Consider the following 20911-nt stretch of genomic DNA (forward strand, 5'->3'; position numbering starts at 1 on the left):
TTGAGAGGGCGCTTTCTCAATGTTCAGCTGGTGTAAGGAACACTGTCTTGAGTGCGAGGGCCCCTTCAACGCGTCGCACCTATGCTAGCAAGTGGAACCTATTCATTTCCTGGTGTGAGAAGCAGGCTATCAGTCCGGTGGATTGTCCTGTTAGAATGATACTTGATTTTCTGCAGCATTTGTTGGATTCCGGTCGTTCTCCAGCTACTCTTAAGAGTGTTTGTGTCAGCCCATCAGGATCCTATGGGGCAGGTGTCAGTGGGCGCAGATAGGTTAGTGGTCGCTTTTCTTAAAGGGGCTATGCGTCTTAAGCCCCCAGCATGGGTAACGTGTACCCAGTGGGACTTACGAGTGGTGTTGGATAGTCTCTGTTCAGTCCCCTATGAACCATTGGAGCAAGCAGACATTAGGAGCTTTCTATGAAGACTGCCTTTCTTTTAGCAATAACGTCAACCAGAAGAGTTGGCGAACTACATGCATTGTCAGTGAGTCCACAATGTCTCAGATGGGGGCCAGAGGGCAGTCAGGTTGTGCTCTGGCCAAACCCAGCTTTCCTGCCCAAAGTGATGTCAATGCAGTTTGCAAATCAGCCTATTCATTTAGCAGCATGTAGGCAGGAGAACGAGACATTCCAGGAGGCCCTGTGTCCAGTTTGTGCATTGAGGCAGTATGTCTTAAGGACTGCTTCAGGGCGTACCACGGACCAGTTGTTCGTCTGTATTGGCCCTGGCAGGAAGGGCGCACCCTTATAGAAGCAGAGGCTTGCCCATTGGGTAGTTGACACTATAATTGAGGCGTATCGTTCATCAGGCTATACGATACCTGCACCTGTTAGGTGTCATTCAACTCAGGCAGTGGCCACGTCTTGGGCGGCATTGCGTGGTGTGCCCCTATCAGAAATATGTGCAGCAGCTACTTGGGCATCACCTTGCACATTCACAATGTTTTACAGACTTAATGTGGCTTCTGTTCCTTTTATTGGCTCTGCAGTCTTGCCTGTTGACGTTCATGCTGCGGTATCCTCGTGACTTGGTTGTATTCGTGTTCCACCATGTACTGACCGTCTCTGGCGGGCTGGAACAATGAAATAGAACGCTGGTTACTCCCGTAACCGTGGTTCTATGAATGGTGGAAGACCGCCAGAGTCTCTTGTCACTCGGATTGAGAATGACTTTGAGACGGACCGTGACGTAGTCGGGGGTTTATATAACTTCAGACGCGTCATCGGTCAAGGTCACGTGTGCCTGAATTTAATACGGGATTCTCAATGTATGCGCGAGACGCGATTCTTCCACCATGTACTGACCGTCTCTGGCGGTCTTCCACCATTCATAGAACCACGGTTACGGGAGTAACCAGTGTTACTGAAGGCACTGATTAGCTTGTTCAGGTGTGTTTTATCAGAGCTGGGGCTAAACTCGGCAGGAAAATGGATCTCGTGGGCCAGGGTTGAGAACCACTGCTATAACCTTTCTGTTGTTTAAACTTGGTGAAGTGATATGGAACTGTAATGCGGTCAGCAGACCTTGAACACCTTCATAGGTATTATTCTATTTATTTTCCAACATACTGTATATTAAATGATTTCATATTATTTAATTGACAGCTAATATATCAGAAAATATATTTTCTTTGTGTAAAGGTATGCAGGTGTAAGTGCGAAAGAGAATTAATTCACTGAAATTTGCTGTTGTCAGTCAGTCTGTTCACTTAAAGGGATATTTCACCACCAAATTAAAATTTCCCCATGTTTAATTGTAAAACAAGGGGAAATTTTGATTCAGGGGTGAAGTACCACTTTAAATTATGCAATGGGTAAAGTTTCTGAGTGAACTTTCCCTCCAATTTAAAGATAGTGGTGACATAAGACATTGACACGATTGATGGGTTGATCAGTATGAGAAACAGGCTAAAGATACAGTAAAAAACAAATAAAGAACAAAGATCACTTTTTTAAAATCACTTTTTTACATTTACCAATTGTGTCATATTAAGTGTATTAAGACGAGGCGCGGTACTAGGCTGGCTCGGCTGGTGGGTCAATTATATATTCTGGTTGGACAGATACATATTCTAAATTCATTGCATGCATAATCATTACCAATAAAAATCTAGACTCGGACCTGATTAAGACCGTAAATGTCTTCAGTGTCTTTGTTCAGTCTCAAATACTCATCCTTCTCTCTTCCTTGTCTATGCTCAAAATACACGCACGCACGCACGCACGCACGCACGCACGCACGCACACACACACACACACACACACACACACACACACTCATTGTTGAAAGTAATACTCCTGCATTCTCCAGAGAAACCAATGGCACCAGAATGCGTTTCATCATCACTGCTATGATAGCTCAATATTTCAGTGCTCCCCTTCTCTTGGCCATGCCTCCTTTTCATTGGCACTTCCTTTGTTTTTGTAAGACTGGTGCAGAGAATGAGACGTGCGCTGAAAGGAGGAATGGGAGAGGAGGGACCTAATGCCCTAGTATTAGCTGTGACCTCTCTGACACTAATAACAACCTGTCACAGACGAATGACAAATCACTGCATTAACAAAATACATTATTGATAACAGAAGAGGAAAATAATGCTGTTACTGTAATGCTATAATGTCTCCTGTTGATGCTGCAGTTTGTCACCTATTATTAATTTATGACAAGAGTCAAAGAAAAAAATTATCTGAGGTTGCCACCTTCCCCGTAATCATTTGGGTTTATTTTAAGGTATTTGGAATAAACGTCTTTCACCCTCTTTAATAAACCACATCAACCCATTAACCTCATTGTTGCATCCAGAGCAGAAATCATTAGACATTATCAGCGTGAGAATCCAGTCATAAGATTGTCTGATGAGTTCCCAGCAGGCCTGGGTTTTAATAAGCGACTTGCGTAAGCTCATGAAATTTATGAGTTCTGCAGATTTGCAACTCCAATTGAAAAAGCAGAACAAATTTAAATGAGGATGGAGTATGAAGAATAGGGTGCCTTTGTTGCTAGGAACATAATGGAAAATATCATAAAGATCGTATTAGATGAGCTGCTGTTTAAAGCCACTGTAAAATATTTGCATATGTGACCTCACATCAGTTTAATTCTCTGTTATTTGCTTGGAAATGACAACTGTATTACTTAGTGACTCAAGGTAAAATCGCTCTAATACATACAGTACATTGTAATATATTTCATGTTAAATTTGCAAATTCGAATTTCAGCAGGCAGTAAGACTGTAAACAAGAGGACTGTAAATAGAGTACAGTTAAATAATACAAAAACTAAAAATTATACTAAAATAATACTTAAACAAATCTGTTGTTTTTACGGTACAGAAAAAGCAGCATGTGTGGTTGCCAAATTAAATGTGTAACAATATGGCACACATGTAAACAGCTTCAAGCCGATTCTATTTTATTGTAAAATATACAGCAATCACCTCATAGCAACATGCAGCAATAAATTAGATTGTAAAAAATGTAAATGTTTACGGTTACATTTACTGCAGTGGTTTACAGTGTAGCCTTGATCATCTTATAACTTTACTTTGTTTGTCATATTGCCTTATTGCACTCTGAGAAAATCATTTAATGGTGTAAGGTCAATAAATGTCCATTTAAAAGATTGATGTTGTTTGGATGATGCTGCTGTTAGCATCTGTCTGAACAGGTCTACTTTACATCAGAGCCATTGAGAGAGAGAGAGAGAGAGAGAGAGAGTTGCGTCAACTCCGTTGAATCCAATGGAACAGTTTTTTCACAGCAATGGCGGTTCATGGAGGCTCTCAATAGTTCCCGGAAGTTACAAGTCACGCATGGAGCTGCGGCTAAACAGACCAGCTGAGGTAAACTTTTAACCCATTTAAAGACGCAAGTCATTTAGTGAATAAAAAAATGAAAGAAATAAAGCATTTAAAGAGAAAACATCACTTCCTGGAGCTATCTGAAGGCTCCATGAATCACGTGACACGTGAAAATGTTGACCTTCCGTTGGCGCAACTCTCTCTCTCTCTATAGCTCTGCTGTATATGAAGCTGTTTTCATGGTTACTCATCCATAGTGTCTTTCTTTTTTCTTTCTTTCATTTTCATCAGCTGGAAGGAAAGGTGGGCAAGGTATCTGTGGCTGGGGCTGAAAAGGATCCTCCCGACCTCAAGGAGGCGCTGAAAAAGGAGCGAGAGGAGCATCAACACCTGCTTGCGGACTCTTACGCTGCTGTGATGGACCTCACCAAACAGCTGCAGATCAGTGAGAGGAACTGGAGCCGGGAGAGGCTGGAGCTTCTAGAGCACTTCAACCAGGAGAGAAGCCAATGGGAACAACGTTTAAGAGATACCCAGAGCAAAGGCACACAGGTCAGTGGACACTACAGTGCTTAGGGAGCACTTTGAAAAATGGCAATAAGTCTAATAAAGTTCTTAATATTCCAAATTCTGTTATAAATTACTAATTAAGTTGCAAATTGCAAATAAAATGAGCTACTTAAACGCCTATTGACAGTAATGATGCCTTTATGATGCTTTTTATGGAGTCAATGGATGGCATTATAAATGGCCCTTTTCTTTAACTGTATAAAAACAGATTTCCAATATTTTAATATTACATTTTAATCAATATTTTTAATTACCATAAGCAGATATCTTTGCAATATACTAGAGAGACTAAAGAATAGACAAACACAGAAGAGACGAGCATTTCTGTAAATTTCATCTAGTCCTGATGTCAATGTAGTTTACACAACTTATTTAGAATAACAGACCATGTCAAACTAAATCATGAACTAAACTCAGAGCATTTCCTAAGATGATCTAGAACATCTGCAGTGCTCTCTTAAATGAAATACACATTTTTGAACAAAGCTCATGTTTTCTCGTGTGTGTTGTGAAACGCTCTTACTTGTAAACAAACAGTAAACAGTGAACCACACGCCCATCAACAAGTTTTCTTCCTTCTGTTCTTCAAATGTATATTTCTGCAAGCCCACGTCTCTGTGTCTGACAGGTAACGCGCATGTTGCTGTGTCTGACGAATAGGTCGCGCGGGTGCGCGCATATGGCGGGCATTTATCATTGCTGGCAAACAATATGACACATTTGCAGTTTTGATTGTATAGATATAGATTTATATCCACTTCATCCAACGCTCTTTGTGTTCTGCGTGTTCTTAAGTTTCGCGCTACGAGGAGTGAGTAATCCTGCTTCAGATGATTCAGATCGTGCTGCGAACTGAACAAATCATTTGAACTGATTCATTAGCCTATTCAAATGGTTTTGCCCATTGTGCAATTAATGCTTTCAAAAGAATCCACTCAAAAGAATCGATCACTCGGGAATGCCCGTAAAAAGAGACGACAACCTTGAAATAAACAACGCGTTTTAAAAAGCATATTTTAAAACGGAACAAAGGAACGTCACGCAATGTAAGTTATGTAACGAAGTAAAAGTACAGATTTTCTATTAGAAATTTACTCAAGTAAGAGTAAAAGTACACACTTTTAAATTTACTTAAAAAGTACATATTTCCCAAAATGTTACTCAAGTAAATGTAACGAAGTAAATGTAGTGCGTTACTACCCACCTCTGTCCAAATCTGTATAAATTTCTTTGTTCTGATGAACACAGAGATAGATATTTGGAAGAATGCTTAAACCAGACAGATTTTGCCCCCATTGACTCACATAGTAGGAAAAACTTTTCTTTTTGTTCTTTTGAACACAAAAGACGACATTTTGAAGAATGCAGGACAGCAAACAGTTCTGGGGCACTTTTGACTACCATTGTATTTTATCCTACTATGGTAGTCAATGGGGGCAAACTCTGTCTGGTTATAAGCATTCTTCCAAATATCTTTCTTTGTGTTCATCAGAACAAAGACATTTATACAGATTTGGAACAACTGATGACAGAATTTCATTTTTGGGTGAACTGTCCCTTAAAGGTTCAATGCATTTAAGCCCTTTTGAGCCCTTTTAATTCTTACTTTTATTTGGGTTTGTGAGGATGTGTCATCCTTAGTTTATTTATCCTGCGCATATTTTATCCCCACACTTCCTCCAGTGCACCCTCCACATAATAGACGGACGTCGGAATAGTAGGACATTATCTTTAAACACTTCCGCAGAACGCCTGCAGACACACTCGTTGCATGTTGCATCACTTATCTGGAACTGCTGGTTTTGCATATCCATGTGGCTGCTCAGAGAGTGTGTAGTCAGACTGGAATGAAGCCTGAGACAGTGTGGTCAGTGTGTCTGCACAAACCACACTGTACGTAAGGAGGCTGGAAAAGTTTCTTCTTTGACAACCAAGCCCAGTTCTATATTTTTCTATGACATCCTAAATGACACCATGGCTCTTTGAGAAAAATTAGGTCATTTAGAAAGACATTATGAAGTCATTATCCCCATAGAGGAAAGTAGCTGTTTTGAATGACCTCATTTCCAATAGAGAATATAAGATGACTCAGTTCGTCCACACGGATGAATGGGAGTACTGTGAGGTGGGTGGTGACCGAGGCTCTGTTAAACTTCACTAAAATAGATCATTTTTATTTCAGCTTCCCCACGATAAAACCAAAGCTAAGGAAACGTCACCAGATGCGGCCACTAACAGCTCAGTCTTACAAAGGTACAATGACTTGGATGAGATGTAAATCACTCCCTTTTTCATTACACATTTGATAATTTCATGATGATCCTCGTTTTTCTCTTACAGGACCAAATCGATTTCTGCCCTCTTGGAATGCAGGAATCTGCTGGACACCAGCCTTTTCCTTCCTGGTCATAAGGTCATTGAAGTACAAGAGGGGAACCAATCTACTGCTCATGCCTTGCTGTTGGCTCGTACCGACCTGAGCGACCTCAACGAGAAGAATTGGAAGTACCTGACCAATGATTCCGCAGTGCTTGAGAAGGGTGACCAATTCAAAACGTGGGACTGCCCAAGCACCAACTCCAACAGTACCTTTCCGGGGCATGAAGAGTACGTCCAGAGAAGCTACACTGCTCCGGATAAAACTGGCATTCGCATCTATTACAGCCCTCCAACCGTGAGGAGAATGGAGAGGAGGCCAGTCAAAGAAAAGACCCACCAGAACCCCCAGCAAGGGTATGGAACCAGGGACGTCGCCATGATGGATCCATCAGATCAGGTCCCTGCGTCTGCACCCTTATCAAGTGCTTCATCGTCGGCTTATGAGCAGTGGTTGAGCTCACTTTCCCAGCAGCACAGAGATCTGCTTGAGGGACGCACAGGAGGTTCTGCTCCATTCCACGGACTGGAGATTTCAGGCAACCTCAGCGATGACATGAAGGAGATGACCAACTGTGTGCGACAGGCCATACGCTCCAGCTCCCTGGAGAGGAAGTGCAGCAAAGATACGGCGAGCCAGACAGTTGGTGTTTCTAGCACAGGAACACAAACGGCGCAGTTCATCAGCATTGGCTTACAAACGGATGGTCCTATTCCAACAACCAGATGCCTTCAAGGGAAAGCATGGTCTCCTCGCCCGTCCACCTCACTTGTTTCTGCACGTTCCCGGCAGATCTCCTCATCGCTGGATAAAGTCCACAGCCGCATTGATAGACCCTGTTGCTCGCCAAAATACGGATCACCCAAGCTCACTCGCAGGGTCTCCACCTCCTCTTCTAAACTTGAGACATCCTCCACGTCTTCAAGAGATCGTAGTGTCTGGAACCTGAACACTCGCTGCAGCTCTCAGAACGGTTCCGCTTGGGCACGTTCCACCACCACCCGAGACAGCCCAGTGCTTAGCGGACTCAATGATGGATTGACCAGTCTCTTCAGCGTAGTGGAACATTCTGGAAGTGTCGAGTCCTTGTGGAAAGCAGATCCGTGTCCAGGGAGACTACCCGCTGGAAAACCTTCCTGTCCTAGCATAGGAATCGGTCTGGGAGAAGCCGGAACTCAGAAATATAACGTGGTACAGGAGTTCATCCGCAATGTTTGCAGCAGGACAGGAGCAGTGGGTGTCATTGATGAACCGAAACCCGAATGCCTGCCTGGAACTCTGATTGGGACAGACAACGTCACAAAGATTGTTAATAAGAGGTTTATGAAAACACAAAGAGATGAGTTGGTAGCCAACGGAAAGGACGCAATGAGTACAAGCTCCAACACCTTGGAGGTGAGACATTCCGATAATTGACTGATTTGTTTGTTTAATAATAAACATTAACCCCTTTGGGTTTGGTGATGTATAAATATTTGCACAATTGTTTTTACCAATATACAAGCAACAATTAAATGGATGTTTGTAACACTTTATATTAAGGTACGCAAATTCATCATTAACTACTTGCTTATTAACATGCATATTGGTTGTATATTAGTATGCATAAAGAACATATTAAAATTCTACATCCCTTAATCCTACCCAATACCTAAAACTAAAAACTACCTTATAAGCAGTACTTAGGGCAGGGGTCTTCAACTAATTTTCTTTGAGGGCCAGACTCCAAAAGTATAAAAAGGATGCGTGCCAGTTTTTTTACCATATCCTCATTTCTTCTGTTATTTTGTATTTCTGTTATTTATTGCATTTTGTTCCTTTTATACTGTTTTTGTTGCTGTGACTTATAGGTCATATATTAAAACATGCACACAAATATTGCATCCAGTATTTGTGCCTTTTCATGATATTTAATTAAAAGGGATGTTGTCTTTTAAATTGTATTTTATATTCCTTAATGCGTTAGTTTACCCCAAAATGAAATTGCTGTTAATTTACTCTCCCCCAGTCCCCCAGTACCTCCAAGATGTGGATGGCATTGTTTTTTCAAGAAGATATTTATAAAGACATTTGGTTGAATTAATGAAAGTCAAATTAATAAAAGTCAAAAACGCTAATACATTCAGCACAAATGTAATCCCTGCCCCTTGAGACATTAAACTGGTATCTAATAAAGCGAATCAATTGGTCTGTGCAAGAAACTGAACACTATTATCATAGAGGCTATGGCTATTATCACATCTTCGGGTAATTCCAATAGCATTCATGTCCCCCACGCACTAAGAAGGGCAGATCCTTTGAATGCAAGTTCTAGAGGTGAGATGAGCAGCTGTTTTTAGTAAATATAGCTGTTTAAATCACACATAATGAATGCAGTAATAAAAACAACATAGTTTTTCCCTTATCTGAGATAACAGTTCACGTGGTGTAGTACCCTTCCTGCACTACGACCTATCGCGTGCACAAACTGACTGCCTTTGGCTGTGGATTGCTGATTATAACGTTGTTAATAAGTCATATTATGTTTCTTGGACAAACCGATCAAATCGCTTTATAAGACGTCAATCGTTATGAGCCGCTAGAATTACTTCCTAATGTAGCAGGACATCTCAGGACGAAAGTCTCTTAATTGGTTCTATACTGTGACCCAAACTGACTGCAAAGTACTTGTAAGTCTGTAAGATTGTAATCGGTTTCCAAATAGAAAGATTATTTAATATGTAAATAATTTGTTATATATATATATTAGGGCTGTCAACGTTAACGCGTTAACGCATGCGATTAATTTTTTCTAATTAACGCTTGAGAAAATATTTATCGCAATTAACGCAGGATCCGATTGTTTTGACATCCTTTGTCTAGCGTTACATTATGTAATCACGCTCTTATTCGTGTACAGGCTTTTAAACCACTTAAGCGCGATTTGAAACAGTTGCTTTGACGCGTTCAATGAAGATAGACAGCTTCTAAACTGTGGGACGCGGCAAAACGCAACGCGAGGTCCAGTCTGGTGTAAACAGTCACCTGCTAAGGGCTGCGTCGGTGAATCTCTGTCAGACAGCGCATCCATGTTAAGTTCTCTTTCGTGCTTGAATGGATAAAACCACACAAGATTATGTCAGAAAGCCCGTTTTGTCTAGCATTTTCTTAAGCACAGTCTTCAAAGTGTAAAATAAAATCTTAATGAATGCAAAGTGTTGTGAAAATGGGAGTGCGGTGACGGTCAGATCTGCGTACTGAGACGGCTCTTAAAGGGGCCACGTTCTTAAACGTGCTGCTGTGACTCCTGTCACTAATGTTAATCAAAGAACAAAATAAAAGAAGAAATCAATGCGATTTTGTAGCTTTAATGAGAATTCTTCTGCATTTAATTTATAATTTAGCATTAAAGACTGTAAAGTGTCCTTCAATTCCTGTATGTTTCCTACATGAGCTCTCAATTATACTGTTGAATGGCTATAATTCATGTTAAAATAATCAATTTAATAGAGACATCAGTTACAATACTAATATCAAAATGTTAGCTTTCATAAAATGATGCTGTTAAAGAAATATGTTGTTTCTACATCAATTTGAAGATTAAATGTGAAATTATTAAAATGTAAAAGTATATTTTAAAATATAATTGTCATGTGCGATTAATCGTGATTAATCACAGAAAAATGTGTGATTAATCCGATTAATTTTTTTAATCGATTGACAGCACTAATATATATATATATATATATATAATATATATATATATATAGTATAAATAAACTGTATTAAATTACACATTTAATTAATTAAATTCATGTATAAAATGTACTAATATGTAAATATATAAAGGTAAACATTTCTGTTTTATTGCCACGCATTGCATTTTTTGTCCATGAAAATTATAGGATATTAGTGTTGTTCATTTAGTGAAAAAGTTTTTTTTGTGTGTGTTTATCATAATCATAATCATTTCTCAAATTGACAAAAAAACACTTTAGATACAGAAATATCGAAATAAACATCATCAAAAGGCAAAACAACATAATTATTTACAATTAGGGATTGCGGTGTTGCAATATCAGATTCTTACAACACTACTATTATGGACAGCAAGAATTGTGATAATGATATTATTGTAATATCTATTGGAACTAATAATGAAATAAATAATGAATCATTTAATAAATTTAATACTATGTGTGACACCCCTAATCTAGATACATAAATATTGAGATGAACCTCACCAAAAGGCAAAACAACAATTTTTACATTTAGAAAATAATTGTAAGTAATGGTTTTCTTTGCAGGATTCAGTTTGTGACTGCAACTCACAGACCCCGTCCTGTTTCGCCCGTCACTCCCGCACCACCGCACGACACCCACAAGGCCAGTGCAGGCACCGCGTGCAGGAGTCGTCCACGACAACCGAAGAACGACTGGATGCCAGTAACGAGTGATGGACCTCCTCGAAAGCTTCAGATACTGAACTCTCATAAAAATATTCATATACACACATACTGCCACACAAATGCACTGCCACACACGCCAATACACCCAAACAAGAATTCAGGATCGCAAAAACAGGACCCTTTTCCTGGTCTTTCCAGAACCAGACCTCAGTCTAACCAGCACACTTTAATGCCAAGGAAAGGGAGAGAGAGTTGACCTCTTGACATCCATCATTCCACTGTCAACCAAGTCCATCCAGTTTTAAGTCAGCCAATCCTGCCTTTCAAAGTCCACCAATCTACCATTCCACACACCTCTTCATAAATCTGCCATTCCTCTGTTCTTTATCGGAGGACTTGACTAACCAAAACCCAAGATGTCAGCAGTGCTTACTAAAACCATGTAGATATAAAGGAAACAAACAAGATCCTCAATATGACCTCCAGCGACAGAAAACATTCCTTAGCATTGCTCTGAAAATCTGTACAGTTCTCCAGCAACCATCCCTGATGAAATCTACATGTTCCTTCACAACTTCGCCTTGTTCAAATCACATTCTGAATCTGTCCTTTTATAAAGACTTGATATTATGCCGTGTGAAGATGTGTATGGAGAGCATGCTGGTAGCTGTAGAGTAGAAAGGTGTAGTTCAACAAAAGTTTTGTTTGCTTTGGTACATTGTACTGTACATGTGTGAACATTAGAGCATTAACTCTCGATTGGTTAGAACATCTACATGAAGTTTACAGCTATTACGGGAGACATTATTTAGCTTGAACTTTCGTTCTACCTCTCCATATTCTGCCAACATGCTTATATAATCCTAATGGATGTAAATCAGGGTAGACGCCATGTTTGATTCGACAACAAACTTGGAAAATACGGCTTGCGAAAATTATGTGTCACCCTAAAGGGATAGTTCACCCAAAAATAAATGTTCTGTCATTTACTCACCCCTCAGATTGTTCCAGACCTGTATAAATTTCTTTGTTCTGCCAAACACAAAGGAAGATATTTGTAAGAATGTCAGTAATCTGAGATCTCATCCCCCACTGACTCCCATAGTATTTATTTTCCCTACTATGACATTCTTCCAAAGATCTTCCTTTGTGTTTAGCAGAACAAAGAAATTTATACAGGTTTGCAAAAATGTGAGGGTGAGTAAATGATGACAGAATATTCATTTTTGGGTGAACTGTTCCTTTAAAATAGTAAAATCTGAGAAGGTTATACCTTCATCTTTCGGCTACTTCAAGGAATGACACCTAATGCATAGTCCATAATCCTATATCCTTTCTTTCCAGTGCCCATTTAAATGCTATACAAAATGCTAACTATACAGATATATAAACAGAGATATTTTTAAGACTGAAACGTTGAATGCTAATTGCCCACATTGAGATTTTGAGATTATTGATATTTACTAGATAATCCCCGAATATCATCTATAATCTGTCTTTTTTTGTTGCTATATGCACTTCTGTCATACAAGTGTAACTGCCCCTACATCACAGTCGATTCTTTATTGTCTGTATAAAAGTGTTCTCCAATTGGAGTGGTGCTGCAAAAACAGATGTTCAGCCCTATTCTAAGTGTTTCTAATGAGTGTTGATGACAGCAAATTTAAAGAAACATTTTTGTATGCATCTCTCAAGCCAATAGAATAACTCGGCTTTTTTATAAATAGGGTATTTGTGGAGATTGAGAGTGTTATCACATGTCTTAATTGTTCAGCGTCTGGCCTTGTTGTAAAAAAATGACGGTCAGCTATTTTAAACCCAGCCTGTATATCCACAGTAAGTGGATCTCGTTTATTTGTTAAAGCGTTGCCATATTTCCACAGCTACCTCTAAACTCTTCTTTCTTTCATTCAGTCCATTCATATTTCCTTTTGAAGGACACAGGAGTGCCTTTAAAATCAAAGCAACAAGTTGTCTATGTTAGAAGTACATTTTGGAGGAACAGCCTATTTACAACTGTAGTAAACAACACGTGTCCTTAAACGTCTTCACTACTATTGAACCCATCCATTTCTTCACAGAAAAGTGTATATGCACAGTTAACAGAAGTGAAAAATAAGTTAGTAGTATATATTGTAAAGAAGCCAAAATTCAACTCAAGGACCTTTTGAGTGAGATTTGATAATAATGTAATCAGTCCTGCTTTTCTTTATAAGCCATTTTTAACCTGTCTGAATGTTCCATGGATTCAGTCTGATGTTGTACTGTAGCTTACTTTACAATGTCAGACAAATGATGTGCCGTCCTGTTTAAGTGTTCTGAGCTTGGTCATATGATCTCTACATAAGTCAAACAGGGGGAAGGCCTGAGCTCAGGAGTTACAGTCTCAGCACTCCCAACCACTCATCAGATGCTGCATTAATGAAGAATGGAAAATGAAATAGTTCCCGTTTATTTAAGACAAATGTTGACAATTAGACAGCCATTCTTCAACCAATTTTAAAAGGTCATGTGGTTGGTGGTTTATAAAGGTAATATGTTTTTGTGGGAGCGGCTTTCTGATTGGCCGTTCCATCTTTATCACTCTTATGTCATCACAACACCCTGTTTTACTGCCTAGCAATATATAAAACACATTGCTTATTGTTGTCTATATCATTTGCTAAATTATTACAAAGATAATGCATGTATATTTCTTGTTTTGTCTCCATTTGAAATCTTTTGAATAGAAAAACGACTACAGATGGAGAATGATAAACCTTTCTAAATGTTTTAACTTGAAATCAAGTAAACTGTACATACACAATTTGTACTCTTTCTATCCTCGTGTAGGAAACGTTGAATGTCTATGCCTACTTTGAGCTTAAATTCTGTACCTTTCTTCACCTGAATACAAAACGATGGAAGATTTTGTGTAAATAGAAACATTTTGAAAATAAAATAAAAGCGCTGAGCATTTCTTCATAGACTTTTGTTTGTCCTTTATTAGACGTTTGGGAGGGAAAATAATATAATTCTGTTCGTATTCATCTGTGACCTACATTTGCATGTTTGAGGGAAGCAATTATCAGACTGTTTTCTAAAACATTACAAGCACACCAGCTGCCATTAAAACTTCACAATTTTATATTAAAAGTAATTTTAAACTTCAATTATTCTTTACTTTCCAACCCAAGTAACCTTGGCTAGGGGCTTCTAAACTGGTTTTGTTTAAGGACCCACATTTTATGTACATAAAGAATAGAAATTACAAAAAAAATGTAACAGTACAATAAACAAATAGGACTTAAGATGAAACAATCAAATTTAGCAATAACACTACGCTTTATGTGATTATATAGAAATTTTACAATGTTACATTTGAATGGTTTTGTGCTTTTCTGCAGTTAGTGATTCTCAACACAAAGCACGTGGCTGGCACAATCCATGTTTATGCGTTTTGCAAATGAATCCATATTTAATGCAAACTGGATCATATCATTTACCTTTTACCTAAGAATGAGGGTCATACAACCACTCCGTACAGTATACAGAATATATTCTTTCACAACACACATGCCTTATACAAAAGAATCCTTTTTAAATTCTGATCCTAAAGCATTTTCCTTTAGTTCATGAATACATTTGTCAAAGGAAATGCATCAGTTTGTTGTAACAGCATGTAAAGGAAATTACTCCTCTCACCCCTTAAGGCTTTAAGATAATATGAAAACTGAGTCCGGATAAAGGCAATAGAGTGAATATGTGGGTGGGGGAATGGGGAAAGAGTGACAGAGCGGTGTGTTAAATGAAGCACTGGGTTGTAATACTTCATGTCCAGCTGTGGTCTATGAGTCTTAGTGCAGCTGCATTTCCCTCTTTCACATCACTCATACACCACACCAGCTGACAAAGAATTCATGGAGGGTGAAATCACGATAATCTGTCAATCTTTGCTTGTGTGTTGCAGTTCAGTTGCGAACATCTGTGATTTTCCTTGTGTGCCTTTTTTTAAAAGAAACTAGTTTACATTTGAATCGGAGCGCATAGAAAGAGAAAAAGGATATGAGCAAACACTTGCGACATTCAAAAGAAGAGAGACTTCCTGTTGTAATGTGATGATACTTCATTAATATTCATGATGTGATTTAGAGGAGGAGGAGGGAGGGGCTGAGAAAGACAAAAAGAGAGGGAATTACAAGTGGCCTAATGTAATTTTACTCATTTTGATCTTTATTTCAATTTTTTTTTTTTGTTTCTATTTGAACAGTTCACTACAGGTTGTATATAAAAACCTTAATTCTTGAATGACGTGCTGCAATAAAATATGTAAAGGGTTAAATATGTTTCATAGAAAAAAGGTTATTTATAAAAATAAACAAATTGTAAAAAACAACAACCTTATATTAATCTACATTTATCTTTCTTAGTAATTAAACTAAATAATAATTCTACATCTTGTATGGCGTTTCATGCTTTTGTTACTCAACAAACGTTTGCAGGTCTAGTGCACCCGCACAATTATTTGATTTTATGACATTACAGCCATATAAAAATGTATGTAACAAATGTTTTCTTTACCCATATGCGATTCACGTTCACGTTGTAACTGGGATAATTATCTCTGTTAAATCACATTTATGAAAAGGGTGCAATTTGTTTTAAAAAAATGTACAAAAAAATCTGGGTGATACATTTTTTTTATCTTGATTAAATATCTGAGGATAAAAACAATATTTGCATACTTTTTAGTAAACATTCAGCTATAGTCCCACAGACCTGAAAACCACACAATGGGTTAAATAGATAACATTGGCTTGGCCAAAATTCTATTAACTATTAATCCTTCCAAATAATTTTTTAACTAAAATTATAAATCGAACTATATTTTTTCTTTATTGAAATCCCATTATTAAAATCTGGTCACATGATTCTCTCGGTCCTGTGATATTCAATCCCAAAACATTTTAATGGAACAGGGTTGACACAAAACACATGACATCAGCAACACAGTCAAGCCTCATGGAACAACCCCGAAGCAGATCTACTAGAGATCAGCGCTGCTGATGCTGAGTCAGACTTTCTCTAATCTGATCCTGATTAGATGAATCAGTTGCTTGCATGAGGTTCTGTTTTGAAATGCATCTACTGGAACTTACACAGACGTGATGAAGAGACTGATATTGCTGATATCTGATAAACATTAACCAAACTAATAATCACTGGAGTTCTCACATCGAGCACAGATTGCCATGGCCTGGTAGGTAAAGAACTCTTGAGACTAAAGCCCCCCAGTTCAAATCAGTCATACTCTACACAGTAATGTTGAGGTCAATCTAGAGGAGAACTGGAAACGCACAGTTTCTCTATTGACTGCAGCAACGACTAAGAAAAGCCATGCAGTGAAAATTGTATTTCTGACTCTCCATGACAACGGCATCTTTTATAGTTTATTTCACACCTAAACCTTGCAATATGTTTCGAAGCAAATGGCACAAACATCAAGGTTAGCAAATGAGCAAATAAATAACAGCAGTGTTCAAATAGAAGCCAGCATTTGGTGTTTGTGTGTTATACGGCTCCAGCAGATCATATCAGTCAGGCATCAGACCGGTGGTAGGCGGTTAAAATACAAACACAGGATGCAGGCAAGCAGTCTCCGCAAATTATGAGCGAACCTGAGACCAGCAGGGAAATCGAGTTTTCTGTTCTCTGATGATCTGAAGAGGATGGAAAGTGCGCTGAGATGGGATTGAGGTGTTTTTTGGCACTGGTGCTCTATGTGAAGGAAGGGTGTGTGTTTCCTATGGGTGAAAGTGGGGGAAAAACAAGAAGGTCGAGTGGGGGTACAGTGCATTAGGAGATGGATTTAGTATGGAGCTTAATTATACTTTCTCAGAGTGAACAGACAACAAGATTGTGGGTCCGGAGACACACTGGGTCCGGTGAAAGTATGACAAAAAACGTCCACAGGAAAACTTGTGCTCAGATGTTGATGTTTCATAAACTGAACGGATTTTCTTAACAAATTTCCAACCTGATCTCACAGGGAAACGTAACTGCTTTGCAAGGTGGCAAGTGAATATGAATTTTTATGATGCAACTTGTGATGATTTAAAAAGAAAAAAGAGATAAATAAAGCAAGACTGAGAAATTTAAGAATAAGCCACAGCACATAATAGTTATATAAATATATACTGTGGATAACATGAATTACAGAAATACACTACAAGTTGACAAGTTGGGTGTAAAATAACATAAAAAAACATTTTATTTCTCTTTTTTTCCTGGATCCCCAGTTGGCAGAATCTTACCATTTTTACAAGATTTATTTTACACTAGAAACAAATGATCAAAACAAATGTCAATAGTTGACAAACAGTAGGACTAAAGAACTATAATGTGAATTACATACCATTGCAAATTTAGTCTTTTAAATTTGATTAAATTTTTTTAGGTTAATATTAAAATCTCTGACTTTCGATTGTAGACTTGAAGTAGAATTTACTTATATAGCGCTTTTTACAATGTTGCATGAAGTTTTACATGAATAAGAAAACACAGAAGAGGATATTACGTGTAAATAGTACAAACAGAGAAGACCACCTTAATAAAAGTTGTTTCAGAAGTTAATCTAATACCAGCAGTCACTCGGTCAGCAAGCCAACATGGCAACGGTGGCAAAGGCCAAAGTTCTAATGATGAATAAATGGAGAAAAAACCTCTGGAAAACCAGTCTCAGCCGGGAGTGCCAGTTCTCCTCAGACGCATTACAGCTGCAGTCAGTGACTATTGAGTAAATGTATATGATTAACAGATAGAGCCTGTTAGTAATGATTTATTAAATTTACATTTGTTTAAAACTGTTGAATATAATCAGGAGAATCATCTCCTTGTGTGATTTGTTTGTATTTTTGTCAATCTGAGCGCAGTTTGAAACACTTCTTCAACACATTCGATAGTAAAGATTTAACGTAACAGAGGGTGGTAAAAAAAACTCTGAATCAGGTGAGACGAGTTAAAATACAGAAGATAAAAGAAATCAACTGCATAAAGTGAGTAAAATAAACAAAGTGTCCCAGACAGAGAAGCATTCATGCCACACCACCAGACTGAAGAGAATCAGAGTAATTAAGTCCAACCATAATAACAGCTCATATTGTGTGATTACAGTGTAGCAGATACACAACCAGTCCAGCTTGAGCTATACTCAAGCAAACTCTACAATTTAGTTATAAACTATACAACACACCAGACAACAGCCTGAACTCTACTTAGACACCAACAAAAACCATTGGAAGGGGCAAGGAAGAGCAAGAAAGACTCCAAATTCTCCTACACATTCTCCAAATCGAAGGACTTTATCTTATGACAGTAGTGGAATTCATGATTTTATAGTATGTGTGTAATACAGAATAATACAGCACACAGGCGGAATAACATTAGACCCTCGAGAATAATGTAATTACCTGACCCATCTGAGCTCAATCAGTGTATCTCTGCAGAGAATATTTCTCATTCATTAACACCCATTCTCATTCCTATCACATCTTCAGAAATCTCTCTCCTTTCTAATTCACTATCATTATCTTCCTCTGTTCTGCAACATCTCGTAGAAAATACATCAGTCTTTCTCTCTCTCTCTCTCACATATACAAACACACGCACACGCACACACATTGAGAGTAGGCTTTTCAGTATAGCTATATTGATTCAATTGCCTTTGAGACTGCTGTCAGACAGCAACCCAAATACACAGACTGTCACAGGTTGTTGAAGGGAAGAGGTTGAAAATCAGTCTTGCTGTCTGTCTCACTATCTACTCTACAGTCATATGAACCATTGAACTGCACAGTTTGTAAATATCATTTTAATAATGCAGTAGATATTTTATTCCTTTTTCTGGATCGGTCTGACTCGGAAACAACAGTAATACTTAATATATGCTGAGAGAATGGCCTGCTGGTTCATATTTAATTCAGCACAGATTTGCTCTACACACCCGAACAGAAATTAAAACAGAATGTCATGATGACGATAATTTAAAATTAGTTTTAATTACTATCTGTTTAGAGGTTTTCTGTCTACAAATATGTGAAACTTGACATTATGTTATTGTTATATATGTGCATATATTTATGCACCAACATTTGTAAACACACAACTGCTGTTTAAACACTTCACACATAAACACAGATAAAGTTGTAATACGCAAACATAAAATTATAAAATTAGACACTCTCATTTGTGCAGGCTATTAATCCAGACTACGGAGGATGTGCTGCAAATTAAAGAGGATTTCATTGCTTTGTATTTCAGCGCATAAACCGGAAGTCCCACAGGTAAGAAAAATCATAATCGCATTTGTTTCCTTTACATACAAATTGCGTGAATCTCCAGCTTCTCACGCTTTTCTCCTGAGAGAAATTCCCCAGTAATCTGACTTCATTAAAAATGTAAAAGACATCTGAACAACGTCTCTAGCTGTGCTCAGATTTACCAAGATACCAATGGCTGGAATACAAATCTTTTGCAGGCATTCCTCATGAAATAAAACAATCTGATTATTATTAGATTTTTTCCTACCCACATTTCACGAGTTCACCTGCGCAGATAAACAGCTATGTTGCAGGGATAATAATGATAGAGCATGGGTATGCAGTTTATGCGTATTTGGTGTGCTGTACAGGGAGTGGGCTCCGAGCTCGCCGGATCTATCTGAACCCGGAGCACTCTACCCGGGTCAGGGCAAGTGCGCCGGGCTCGGAACCGGCTCAAGCCCAGAACACACCCCCCAAAGGCATGATAAAAGCTGGACAGCAGCCGGAGTACGCATACCCCCCCAAAATGCGATTCTAGGCGTTACGGAGGTGTTGACCTGAATGCGGTTGAAGACAAGAGGATGAGGGCCTTTCGGGAATGTGATTGATGAGATGGAAACTGGGGTAGAGACTCCTCCGGGGACGGTTGAGGTGACTATGGCGATGTTGGCTTCAATGCTTGAGATGGGACCGCGGGCCTCTGCCGAGGCGGTCACTATGGCGATGCTGGCTTCGATGCTTGAGGTGGAAGCGCGGGCCCTTGACGAGGCGGTCGCTGCGGCGATGCTGGCTTCTACGTTTGAGATGGAAGCACGGGCCACTGCAGAGGTGGTCGCTGCGGCGATCCTGGCTTCTGTGCTTGAGATGGAAGCGCGGCCTCTGCGGGGACGGTCGCTGCGGCGATGCTGGTTTCTGGGGGCTATGAGGGGGTCTGCTGTGGCAGAGTAAGGGAAGAAGCACTGGCTCCTGTGGGGGCAATCGCTGCGGCGATACTGGCTTCTGTAGAAGTGGTGTCTGCTGCGGCAGAGCACAAGTAGGAAGCACGGGCCTCTGAGGAGGTGGTCAATGCGGCGAAGCTGGCTTCTGCGTTCGAGGTGGAAGCACAGGCCTCTGCGGCGATGTTGGCATCTACGCTTGAGATGGAGGCGCGGGCCTCTGCCGAGGCGGTCGCAGCGGCGATGCTGGCTTCAATGCTTGAGATGGACGTGCAGGCCCCTGCCGAGGTGGTCGCTGTGGTGATGCTGGCTTCAATGCTTGAGATGGGAGCGCGGGACTCTGCCGAGGCGGTCACTATGGAGATGTTGGCTTCAATGCTTGAGATGGGACCGCGGGCCTCTGCCGAGGCGGTCACTATGGCGATGCTGGCTTCGATGCTTGAGGTGGAAGTGTGGGCCCTTGACGAGGCGGTCGCTGTGGCGATGCTGGCTTCTACGTTTGAGATGGAAGCACGGGCCACTGCAGAGGTGGTCGCTGCG

General features: G+C 39.4%; 1 protein-coding gene across 2 annotated transcripts in view; it reads left to right on the forward strand.

Annotated features, from left to right (window-relative positions):
- The window catches only part of soga1 (suppressor of glucose, autophagy associated 1), a 45444-nt gene extending 34260 nt beyond the window's left edge, over nt 1-11184 (forward strand). For both annotated transcript variants that reach the window (XM_057319063.1, XM_057319064.1), the window contains exons 11-14: nt 4093-4353; nt 6554-6624; nt 6712-8143; nt 11035-11184. In XM_057319063.1, the coding sequence (XP_057175046.1) occupies nt 4093-4353; nt 6554-6624; nt 6712-8143; nt 11035-11184 (1914 nt within the window). The remainder of the gene's footprint in view (nt 1-4092; nt 4354-6553; nt 6625-6711; nt 8144-11034) is intronic.
- The last annotated feature ends 9727 nt before the right edge of the window (nt 11185-20911 follow it).

Source organism: Triplophysa rosa, linkage group LG21 (assembly GCF_024868665.1).
Source record: "Triplophysa rosa linkage group LG21, Trosa_1v2, whole genome shotgun sequence".
NCBI lineage: Eukaryota > Metazoa > Chordata > Actinopteri > Cypriniformes > Nemacheilidae > Triplophysa > Triplophysa rosa.